Source organism: Wasmannia auropunctata, unplaced genomic scaffold (assembly GCF_000956235.1).
Source record: "Wasmannia auropunctata unplaced genomic scaffold, wasmannia.A_1.0 LD334208.1, whole genome shotgun sequence".
Lineage (NCBI taxonomy): Eukaryota > Metazoa > Arthropoda > Insecta > Hymenoptera > Formicidae > Wasmannia > Wasmannia auropunctata.
In genome coordinates, this window is record NW_012028682.1 from 58,754 (window position 1) to 69,845 (window position 11,092).

The 11,092-nt window shown below is 32.6% G+C and overlaps 1 protein-coding gene and 1 long non-coding RNA gene across 10 annotated transcripts in view; one reads left to right on the forward strand and one right to left on the reverse strand.

Moving 5' to 3' along the window:
* The window catches only part of LOC105459102 (WD repeat-containing protein 7), a 19,003-nt gene that overhangs the window by 4,541 nt on the left and 3,370 nt on the right, over positions 1 to 11,092 (reverse strand). For 3 of the 9 annotated variants that reach the window (XM_011704816.1, XM_011704818.1, XM_011704815.1), the window contains exons 5-20: positions 9,814 to 10,004; positions 9,480 to 9,625; positions 9,183 to 9,203; positions 8,071 to 8,097; positions 6,568 to 6,658; positions 5,832 to 6,246; positions 5,291 to 5,511; positions 4,892 to 5,111; positions 4,502 to 4,616; positions 4,184 to 4,389; positions 3,856 to 3,993; positions 3,586 to 3,654; positions 2,507 to 2,608; positions 1,565 to 1,777; positions 1,059 to 1,323; positions 656 to 875 (exon numbers count right to left, since the gene is read on the reverse strand). In XM_011704816.1, coding sequence (XP_011703118.1) covers positions 656 to 875; positions 1,059 to 1,323; positions 1,565 to 1,777; positions 2,507 to 2,608; positions 3,586 to 3,654; positions 3,856 to 3,993; positions 4,184 to 4,389; positions 4,502 to 4,616; positions 4,892 to 5,111; positions 5,291 to 5,511; positions 5,832 to 6,246; positions 6,568 to 6,658; positions 8,071 to 8,097; positions 9,183 to 9,203; positions 9,480 to 9,625; positions 9,814 to 10,004 — 2,660 coding nt within the window. The remainder of the gene's footprint in view (positions 1 to 655; positions 876 to 1,058; positions 1,324 to 1,564; positions 1,778 to 2,506; positions 2,609 to 3,585; positions 3,655 to 3,855; positions 3,994 to 4,183; positions 4,390 to 4,501; positions 4,617 to 4,891; positions 5,112 to 5,290; positions 5,512 to 5,831; positions 6,247 to 6,567; positions 6,659 to 8,070; positions 8,098 to 9,182; positions 9,204 to 9,479; positions 9,626 to 9,813; positions 10,005 to 11,092) is intronic. The other 6 variants (XM_011704817.1, XM_011704820.1, XM_011704819.1 and 3 more) reach the window with 6 other exon arrangements.
* LOC105459101 lies at positions 2,061 to 3,507 on the forward strand. Its single transcript, XR_975629.1, has 2 exons — positions 2,061 to 2,406; positions 2,633 to 3,507. It is a non-coding gene; the product is annotated as an uncharacterized LOC105459101 (long non-coding RNA).

Consider the following 11,092-nt stretch of genomic DNA (forward strand, 5'->3'; position numbering starts at 1 on the left):
CGTGTGCTCTTCCGATCTAAAAGAAAATTTTATTTTAAAGATCAAATGATATAAAAAAATATTTAAAAAAAATTTGTAGTTTATAAATCAACTGATATAAAAAATTTTCAAAAAAAAAATTTTTATCTTAAAAATCAAATGCCATGTTATCTGCATTGAAGCTTTTTTTCCTTAATGTTTAAAAATTCATATCTTCCAGAGAAATAAAAATATCGACTTCTTTCTGGGCTTATCTTAGAGATAAATTATGTGGCTATTTTCTAAAAAGTCGTGATTTTATTTAAAAATGGCTGGTTAAAACGTTATTTTTTTCGAAAATTTATTTTTTTTCAAAACTTGTTAAAATTTGTTTAATTAAAATGTAAATTGGTATAAATGTTATTGGAAGATGTATGGGATTTAATACGCAACGCGCGCGCATGTTATGTTTATTTAAAAATGGCCAATTCAAAATGGCCGATTAAAACGTTATTTTTTTGAAAATTTATTTTTTTCAAAAATTGTTAAAATTTGTTTAATTAAAGTGTAAATTGATATAAATGTTATTGGAAGATGTATGAGATTCAATACGCAGCGCGCGCCTGTTATGTACTAGTTTAACAAAAAGTAAAACTAAAAATGTCTTTTTAACAATTTAGCAAATTTAGCGACAAACCTCCACGCATTGATGTTGCCATCTTCGTGCCATCATCTCTACTTGCGGTCGCTTGAAGGTTTTCACGCTACCCTGCGCCGCAACTTTATCAGGTAATAACACGCAATGCAAGGTAGCCAGGAGGGACCAACCCTGCTTGATCTGCGCTTGTTGCACCGTATACATTTCCTCATTTTCCTCTTCTGTCTTATTCCAGTTTACTGCACCTCTATTGCCCGGCCTGTTTATAAAAATTCATTTTCCAAATTTTATTTCATATCTCTATATATCATGTGTTTAGATTAAAAATTTCTTTTTTATGACTAATTGAAGTGAAAATCTAACAAAAACTTAACTGTAACTGTGTACTTTAGTGTTATTGGTTGTATCATAGTTGTAATTATTTTGCGTAAAGTTAATTCACCTATGCATTTTGCGGTTTCGTTCTTGCTCAGGTACAAACGTTGCATTGTTCATCGACATTAAAGTATTTGATAAAGCGACTACTGCCAGTAGATGATTACTCGTCAAGGTTGTAGATAATTCCCAGTGTGCTCTCGCTGTGAATGCTCTAGTCAGTCTCTCTTGCCTAACTAATTCAGCGGGCAAGCGTTGCTCCAATTGAGTTGCAGGTTCACCGACTGGCTCAAGCTGCGTCTGCCAAGTTGGTAATAGAAGTGACATATAACCTGTAATAAATAAATAAATATATATATATATATATATATACATACATACATACATATATACATACATACATACATACATACATACATACATACATACATACATACATACATACATACATACATACATACATACATACATACATACGCGCGCGCGCGCAGATTTAAAATCACGCCTATGTGAGTAAGTGGTAGATGGTTTATTTTTAAATAATATATATTACGACTTAACATTAAAACATACCTCCCTTGGATAGTACTCCGAATGAGACGGGAACCATGGGCCGCAATAAACCCAACTTCCCCTCGCAAACTCTGTCCAAGTCTGGATCCATGCCCCAGGCATGCAAAAGGCTCAAAAGCAACTGTGCTACTTCCATCGTTGCGTTTGGCTCGCTGAACGCACCGTTTCGCTTCAAATTGTTCTTCGCCGCGTCAGTGTTGTTCCAATTATCGCCTGCAAAGTCGATAATAAGTATCGAATAAGAATATTTCATTGAACACATTGATTTTTTAATAATATTTGGCAAAACAGCAACAATAGCTATGATGTAACGCAACTGAAAAACAAAATTTTAACAAAAAGATAAATACATAAACATAATGATAAAAATCCATCAAATAAAATTCCTAAAAAGTATTCATTCGACATAACAGCATATATAATAATTAAAAATACATATATACGCGCGCGCGCGCGCGCGCGCACGCATAATAATAGTAGTAGTTAATATATAATTCTCTTGAACGGACACACGTTACATAATTATAACGAAATCAAAGAGAAGCAAGTATAATAATTCTGTGAAATCATATGGACTCATATACTAAATGCTGTTTAAAGGCTTTTACAAGCGTGCATATCAATAAATCTAAAGTTAATAGTAATGATTACATCTCCTTGTATAATGATGATTTCCAACTTGGTGTTTAGAAATCTAATGGAATTATTAAAAATATATGCAGAGACAAACAGTGAGGAGGAGATTGTTTAGTGCTAGTGAAGAAACTAACTACGATCTATTATAATTATTGACGACCATCTACTAACTCTACCAACTATTGACACACGTGAATCATAAAAGTGTAAGTGGAAACTTTAGAATACAAAATAAATTCGTGCGAGGCACACTGTAACCGTGTAAACTATAAAAACTTTGTTAAACGACAAAGATACATGTCTAACCTTTGCCGTCAAATGTCGACGGCTTGAGGCCGACGCTTTCTGCTTTAGCCTGCAATTTAGTATGCACATTCTCCGCACCCTCCTTCATCTTAGCCAATATACCTACAGAAAGAAATTTGTCTTTAGCTAGCATGATAATTGAAAAGATATTGCAACAAAATGTCTACCGATGATTCAACTAAACAAGAATCTATGAAGAAACATTACTGCAATCTACTGCAAAAAAAAAAAAACAGAAAAAAAGTAAGAAATCTTGGATTAGAAAGAATATCTGATGATGAATTAGGTCACTCGCACTACACTGGATTAGTGCACTGATTAAAGGTTACTAAATAGCAATGGTATATAATATAATCAATTTTAACAATAAAAGAAATACATACATGCTTTCATTAAATAACGTGGCAATCTCATTATTGAATATTCAATTGTTAAAAATAATTATCTGCATTATCTTTTACATTTAATTTCACTAATTTTTACGTATAGCAGCTTTAAGTATGCATTAATCTAGTATAGTGCAAGTGACCGAAAACTTTACTATGAGAAATTCATAATTAGAAAATTTTGAATTTTTTAGAAACTTTCAAGAAAAGATTCAATGATATATGTATGAGAAATAAAAACTTTAAGATGCTAAAAAATGAAAAAAATGAGTGAAAAAAGACTGAACTGAAACATGGACTACATGGAATAAAGAAATTTGCAGAAAAACTAGAGAAAAGAAAACTACATGATATGACGAGTGTCTGTGTAAAAGCACATTCTGCAAATAAAATATGAAATATAAATGCACGCCAAACAATCTCTTTGACAAGAATAATGATACATTAAAAATATGACAAAAGAAGATTTATGACAAAGAAGGATAACAATATCATGTGTTATCTTATATACATATAGTCAATTAGAAAATTACAGAGTAGCATATTGATAGTTTCTTGTAAAAAATTTGTATCGCATTGTAAATATTAATATATGAGTTTTAGCGATGAAAAAAATTGATATACATAAACAAAATAATGAATAAATAAAATTAAGAAATAAATACTGTGCGATAATACAATAAAACACGATACCGTGACGATCCTTCTCCTTCAATATTCGCTCAACATCACCCGCCTTATCCTTGACACGACCGAAAAAGTCTACAAAAGGATACATTCATAGAAATAGAATTCAATGCTTATTCTTAAACTGTGAATAGAACTGCGAAGAAATGTTGTCTTATTATATCTATTTAAAATAGTCATTTTTTAAAACATGATTTATTACATTATTATTGTGATAAACATATTTTATCACAATAATAATTTAGAGTAACATGAATGAAAAGAGAGAGATCTTACCAACAATTTTCTTGTGAGCATCGGGACTGGCGGACTGAGTGAGGGCTGCAACTTTTTGATATTCGGCAGCGGAAATAAGTCCTTGCGCTTCTAAAGAACCAGGAGACATGGCACCATACTCGTCGCTGAGTAATTGTACTGCAGCAGAAAAACAAATTAAATTATTATCGCAACACTTATGCCATAATATAGATTATTATATAAGTAATATACATATATAATAGTGCAAAGATTTAAAAGCACAATTACAGATAAATAAAACATCAATTTTTCCACAAGAAATAGTATTGAAATTGAAGTGAATAGTAGATAACATTACATTACATACCTATCAGCGCTTCTATGTCAAAAAATAGAATGTGACTTTCCGGATCCTTCGGATTACTTCTAAATCCTTGAATCATCAGCGGCGAACCTTTGGCTTTTATCTGACTCCCATGGTCGGGACCATGCCCACCGTGAAGCTGTTGCAATTGATGCAGCCCTCTTTGCGTCGCATGTCTAATCGCCGATAAGTTCCGATGGCGCAAACCCCTGAGAAGTAAAAATCGGACGGACTGTAACGGAGAACGTTATCGTCCGGATGATTTACTTGGCCGAAGAACACGCAAGATTCTCACCATCCGTGCTGCAAGATTTCATTTACCTAAAGAAATGCACGGCAGGATTAGCTAATCCCAGCTCACCGCCGGCGGCGGATCCACCGGCTGCTGCTATGGTGTTCTCGTCGCAAGCATAGAGCACCTCTTCCGCAATAATGCCTGGAAGAAGAAGGTGATTTTCACGCTGTTCTCACGCACGCGCGTGCACACGAGCGCGTGCGCGTGAATTTTACACACAATTTCACAAAAATATAGTAACATAATAATAATATAAGAAATACAAAGAAAGAGAGAGAGAGAGAGAGAGAGAGAGAGAGAGATATTCTGAACAAGTGTGAAGAAAAAATGTGAGGATTTGAGAATCCTAAGAATTAAAAGATAAGAAACGATTACGAGAGTAATATTCGGGAAGCTGAGTAGACGAATAAGCAAACCATGTAGTACGCGATCCAAGTGACCAGTTTCCATTTGCCAAACGTATACGGCACCATCTGAACATCCAACTATCATGAAATCATCTAGTGGCCTCCACTTGATAGTTACAACCGGGAAAAGGTGTCGCGAAGCAAGCACGACGCATTTCCTCTCCGCTAATGAAAGCAGTGTAACACTGTGGTCCGATGCAACACTGCAAACGCATTTCTGTATCCTAGGCTGCAAATAAATATTAAGTATACATGTATGTACAATAGACTTTATAAATAAATTCTTAATCGATTTTTAACAACGATATAGCTCTCGACAAGCAACTCGACTTGAGCATGACTTTTGAAAATAATTAAATTAAGTCTTAACTGTAAATTTTTATGATAAAAACAAGCAAATAGTTGTACACTGCAATTATCAGGCGGCACCATCAGTTGCGTGATTTCACCAGCATGAACGCAAAACCGATGGATCAATGTGCCGGCGTATAAATCCCAGAGGCAGACAGCAAAGTCTACGGAACCAGAAACGAGATGAGTACGATCGTAACGAGGTGCCGCGCCGTGAGGATAAAGTAGACAATTTACTCGTCCTGAATGACCCAGCAGAACTTGATGTGGTGGCCAATCTAAATATATAAAGAATTGAGAATTTATTAAATCTCTTAATTTAAAAAATTTTGATATTAATCAAAATGTTGAGAGTTATAGCGCGTATGGAGTTGTTACATTTTAAGTAATTTATTTGTTAATTTAGTATTATTAGTTTTACATCGTGTTACGCGCGAGTGAGTTGTTATTGATTTATTAAACAAGCGTATTAATTATTATACATAATAAGTATAACTACTTATTATTCAAAAGATTCGTATCATTATCCCTATATACTTATATTTGAAATATATGTATATGTAGATTTCACATCAAAGAAATAATAAAAATACAATACCATCGTATTGCTGATGATTGCCGTGGAGTAGCTGAAGCATTACGGTTTGGGTTGCCGGCACAATGATGATGCTACCATCCTCACGACCAACAACAAGCCGACTCTGCTGTGGCAGGTATATGCAAGCGGTGAGCTTAATACCATGGCCATCACCAGTGTCCAATTGATCGAGTATCCCTACAGGAGGAGGTTTCATTGCATCCCAGGCAGCGGTGAGACTTGTCTTCACAGTCGGTGACAATGCCGGTGGCGACGATCCGTCATTTTGGCAGATCTGGGCAAGCTGCTGCGTTGTCACCTCTGGCACTGTCCACAGAATAACGACACCCTCGCTGTCTCCGCGTAACAGATATTTTAGGGTCTTATTCTGACGCTGCACAGTAACCAGTCGCATAGCCGGTGGACAGGAAAGAGGCTGAAGCATACGGCAAATCCGAAAATCCGCGATTATGTTAGAGCATATAAAGCGAGAAACGCGGTTCAAGTCAGAAACTTTAAGTATAAGACATCCGATTCCATGAACCATCTTTAGAATCAATTGAAGCTCCCAAGACAAAAGAAGCTTTAAGAAGAAAAATCTAGACTCGGAAGAATTCGAGAAATTAGAAACATGGAATAATTAAAAGATGCGTCTAATAAAATTATCACGGATACATAAATACTAATTATTATTATTATTATTATTATTATTATTATTATACTATAGACTATAGATTAAAAAAAAAACGTTCCTTACCTTATCTCCAGGTTGCGTTAATGTACAGTACAGATATGGCTGATCGTACTCTGCACCGGCGGTATGAAAATTTTTGTTATCCGCAACGCTACTGTACACCATGAAAAAAAAAATCGTCATTATTTTCACCTTTATAAAATAAAAGTTTAAACAGTGTATTCATGGACATCGTCTTTCAGTTTTTCAATCATTGTCTTTTCAGTTTTTTAGAGAATGTTGCAAAATGCCACACAGACATTTAAATCTTTTACATGTTAGATACTTATTTCGAAAACATGTCCAAGAATAGTACTTTTTTCACATTGCAGTAACAATTTTTTCACATTGCATAAGCTTCATATTGCATGGAATAATTTCAAATATGCGTGTTTATTTGCTGCCTATGTTTACTAGCAAGCAAACGCTGCAAGTAAACGTTTTTCGAAGCAATAACATTTTCAGATTAAAATTTAAACATGTACAAAGGTAGATACACAAAGATAAAAATGTTTATAAAAAATCAAGGCTTGGATACATTTCTGATATCAATACTTAAAGAATTTAAATCAATACTTAAATAATTTAAAAAAATAATCAAAATTATTTTTATACTAGAAAGAAAAGAATGACAGACTTGAAAATACAATATATATAGATACACGTCTTTCTTTCCATTTATTTTCAAATTAAAAGATTGCACTGACCTTTTAGATATTTAAATATTTTGCTCTTGATAGAATTATTATTATTATTTTCAAATGAATTACCTTTGTGTGTCACTATTACATTAATAATAATCGCACAGTTATTAATAACAGTGCAAAGACTGCAAAGCAACTTAAAGCAAACAGAATATGAGAAAATAAGTATAATGAAATATGACTATATATATATATATATATGTACGTATATATGTGTGTGTGCGCGCGCGCGCACACACACACACACAATTCTTCCTCGCATTTACCTTGTTTCACGTATCTTTACAATTTCACCTCGTCTCTATATTATCTGTTTAAACTGCGATTACAGGTTGTCGATGATTATGATGGATCGATATGATTATACGCGTATCTAGTGTATTATACAACAGAACGTATGCGAACGTATGTAAACGTCAATGAGAATTCTTGACATTCATTGTAAACATGAGAAAATAAGAAAAGATAAAAGTACCATCGTGTGTTTAAATATTATTGAGTTCATTCGCTCATTGATAATGACGCGTAATTCGCAATGTAATAAAATTTGCTAGAACAAAATGTGAAATATGATGATTTTGCTGATATTGCAATTTTATCAGGGACATCAATATGAGCAATTTACGATTCTATTCTGCTGAGTTTAGCACGCCACCTTGTACAAAAGAAGGATGAGTAAAAATGAATCACAATGTGTTTATGACAACACAAAAAAAAGAAGAATGACAACAAAAACAACATAAAGAGACGAAAAGGAAAATAAAGATTAAAAGAGAGAATGAAGAGTATGGAGAACACATGTACAAATGATAATGCGGGTTACCTGCTGAGAGCCTTGCCCTTCAGCTTGCTAGAAGAACACCAGATCCCGCGTAGAATGCAGTAGATGTGAATAATATGAAAAAGACATCACCGTAAAATGGATCATTGTGCTAATTGTTAATTCATGTGCATGGACGAAAGTTCTGTGTGAAAGTTATTATGTGTTCTATGGAATTGTACACTATATACTACATACTCAGCCAAACGTTGAACGAATCTGAAAAATCTCACAAAGCTCCTCAAAAAAGGGACTTGATAATTATTTTCATATAAAAGAATAAAATATTACATGAAAGAATTTTTTTTAATTAATAATAATAATTGACTCTTAAAACTTAATCATTGTTCTATTAACACTTATATTAATCATTCCAATATTATATTCTAATATAACTCTTCCAATGTCAACTTGTGTTAGTAATTATATTCGACATACATATTTTTACTTATATCTCGTATAGAAGTCAAATGGGCAAGTAATGAAGGCATGGCAAAGAATGCGTTACATTTTTCTAATTTTATGAAATCGGACTATTGAATGTAATATAAATTTAGTAAACGATAACATAATACGATAACTCTGAATATGTAGGCGCATGATAAATGGTTACGAATAAGATAAAAAAATAAAACATCAAATATGTGCATTGCCAGCGAGTGCTTCTACAGCATTCAGCCCTATATAATTGAAAGTGGAGAACTTATTCTCGAGTTAATGCGCCTAATTATGCTAAAGATTCAAATTAATTTTAGTGATACTTTTTAATGTCATATATTATTTATATATACATAAGATATTAAAAATTAAAATCATAGCTGTGAAACATCTGTGAAATCATTTCTCAGAGATGTATCACGTAAATTACGTATTACGATTAAATATTAGCTATTTAAATCGCTATTTCAGCATTTGTTAATAAACTGCTTTATAAAATCAATCCAGTGCGCGTAAGTAATCATAACCATGCTACTAAACTATTAATACAACTATTAATACTCTTTTTCTCACACAAAAAATTGTTAGACATTGTTTGCAAAAAAATTTTAATATATATATATATATATATATATATATATATATATATAAAATATAAATCCGAGGAAATAAACTACCTGTCAAGTTGTACCAGAATCCTAGAAGCAATAAAGGGGTGCTAATAAGATTCAATATTCGAGTATCATATTCAAATTGTTACATAATGTCTCTCAATCACAAATATTAAATTCAGGGCACGAGAGAGAGAGAGAGAGAGAGAGAGATAATTCGTTTGTTAAGCAACATTATTACCAACTAGGGAGAAAAAATCAAAATGTTTAAAAAATCAATATTTCTAGATTATACTCGACAATCAGTAGCATTTACTGTAGAAACATTACTTATCGTACGTTGCGTTAAACATAGGTACATACTTTGCTGGAAGTTTATATAAATATCCATGACCTTCATCGCTCCACAGAATGACCCTATCAGCGGCCAAGAAATCACCTGCCATCCAACGTTCTCCACGTGGAGCCGTTATCGAACAAAGAACCGAAAAATCACCAGCATCAAATATCTATAAAATTCCAAGGACATACATATGTTATACAGTAAGTCAATGCAGCTTTTGATTACAGAAAATTAACATAAAATGTACTCGTTCTGATTCGAAATTCCATTCTTGAAAGAATATTTAATCTAACATTTTTGTAATAAAATTTCTCCAATTACATATTTAAACACAAAAAATAACAGAGTAATTACCTGCCAATACTTGGAGCATACAATCAGTACTGTTCTCTGATTATAGGGGCAGCAAGTCATCGCGAGCGCATTCAAGCAACGAATCTGTTTGCTTTCGTGTTCATACAGAGGCTCGCTATTCCGATTCTCATGTCCCAAAAGCGTCCACACCTTGACCGTGCCCGTTGTCGTCAGTGCCAGCACGACATCGTCTTTAAATGAATGAAAGCGCCTAAGTTGCGCGTTAAGCAAATCTAGGAGTTGTTGTAGCATTTTAAGCGATAGAACGCGTTTCGTTAGAATCACTCCAACAGTTTGCTGTTCGCTAGCAATACAAAATTTGTCAGCTTCAATATAATTAATTTACAAATAAATATTTATGTCGGATTGAATAAAGCGGCCAAAAATAGTGCAGTCACAGGTGATTAAAGATAGCATTATTCTAATAGTTATTCAAATATGATCTTTGTGAAGCGATAATAATTCTGTATGCGTAAAGTTTAATATTACGTGCATGCCAGATGTTTCCATGGAGTAGAAAGCGGTATTAAATTACAGCGAAATCATGCTTAATTCCAATTATGCAGAAACTATATGTGTATATTTGATTTATTTGACTTGACTATTGTAAGCAAAATCCAAAAAAATCTGATTATACTAATTAAAAGACCATTAATGTGACCTTATTAATGTGTAATTGTGTCTAATAAATTTTGATAGAGTATTTGAGTTTTTCGCGAGCTATTCGTATCTTTAATATTATTTCCGACCTTTGTTTGCAATTAATCTGCGATTTTATGCGATATAAAGCTAATTTTTTACAATTCTGCATACAACTTATAAAAATGCAGGCTATAAATCAACACCCTGGCATAACTGCCATAAACGTAAATAGCGCTATAAAGATTAGAAATTAAAGTTTTATTAATTTTAACAATTCATTAAAATTACTAAATAAATAGACAAATTACATTTAAAGCTGTAAAAACTGGCGTTTCCTCTCCAAAACTCTTATAAATTACAATTATAAATTACAAGAAAAAAGGGATTGAGAAAAAGATATTCACCAATTGTTAAATAAGTTTTTTCAGTCAATTTCATATTTTAAAAAAATAATCAATATAAATTTAAACATTAACTATTTTCATTTAATTGTATCAATGATACGGGAAATTAGAGCCGTATCATAGAGCGTGCAATTTAATTTTGCCGTGTGTAAATATGTATTATATATATATATATATACATATATATATATGTATATACATACATATACATACACACATACATACATACATAC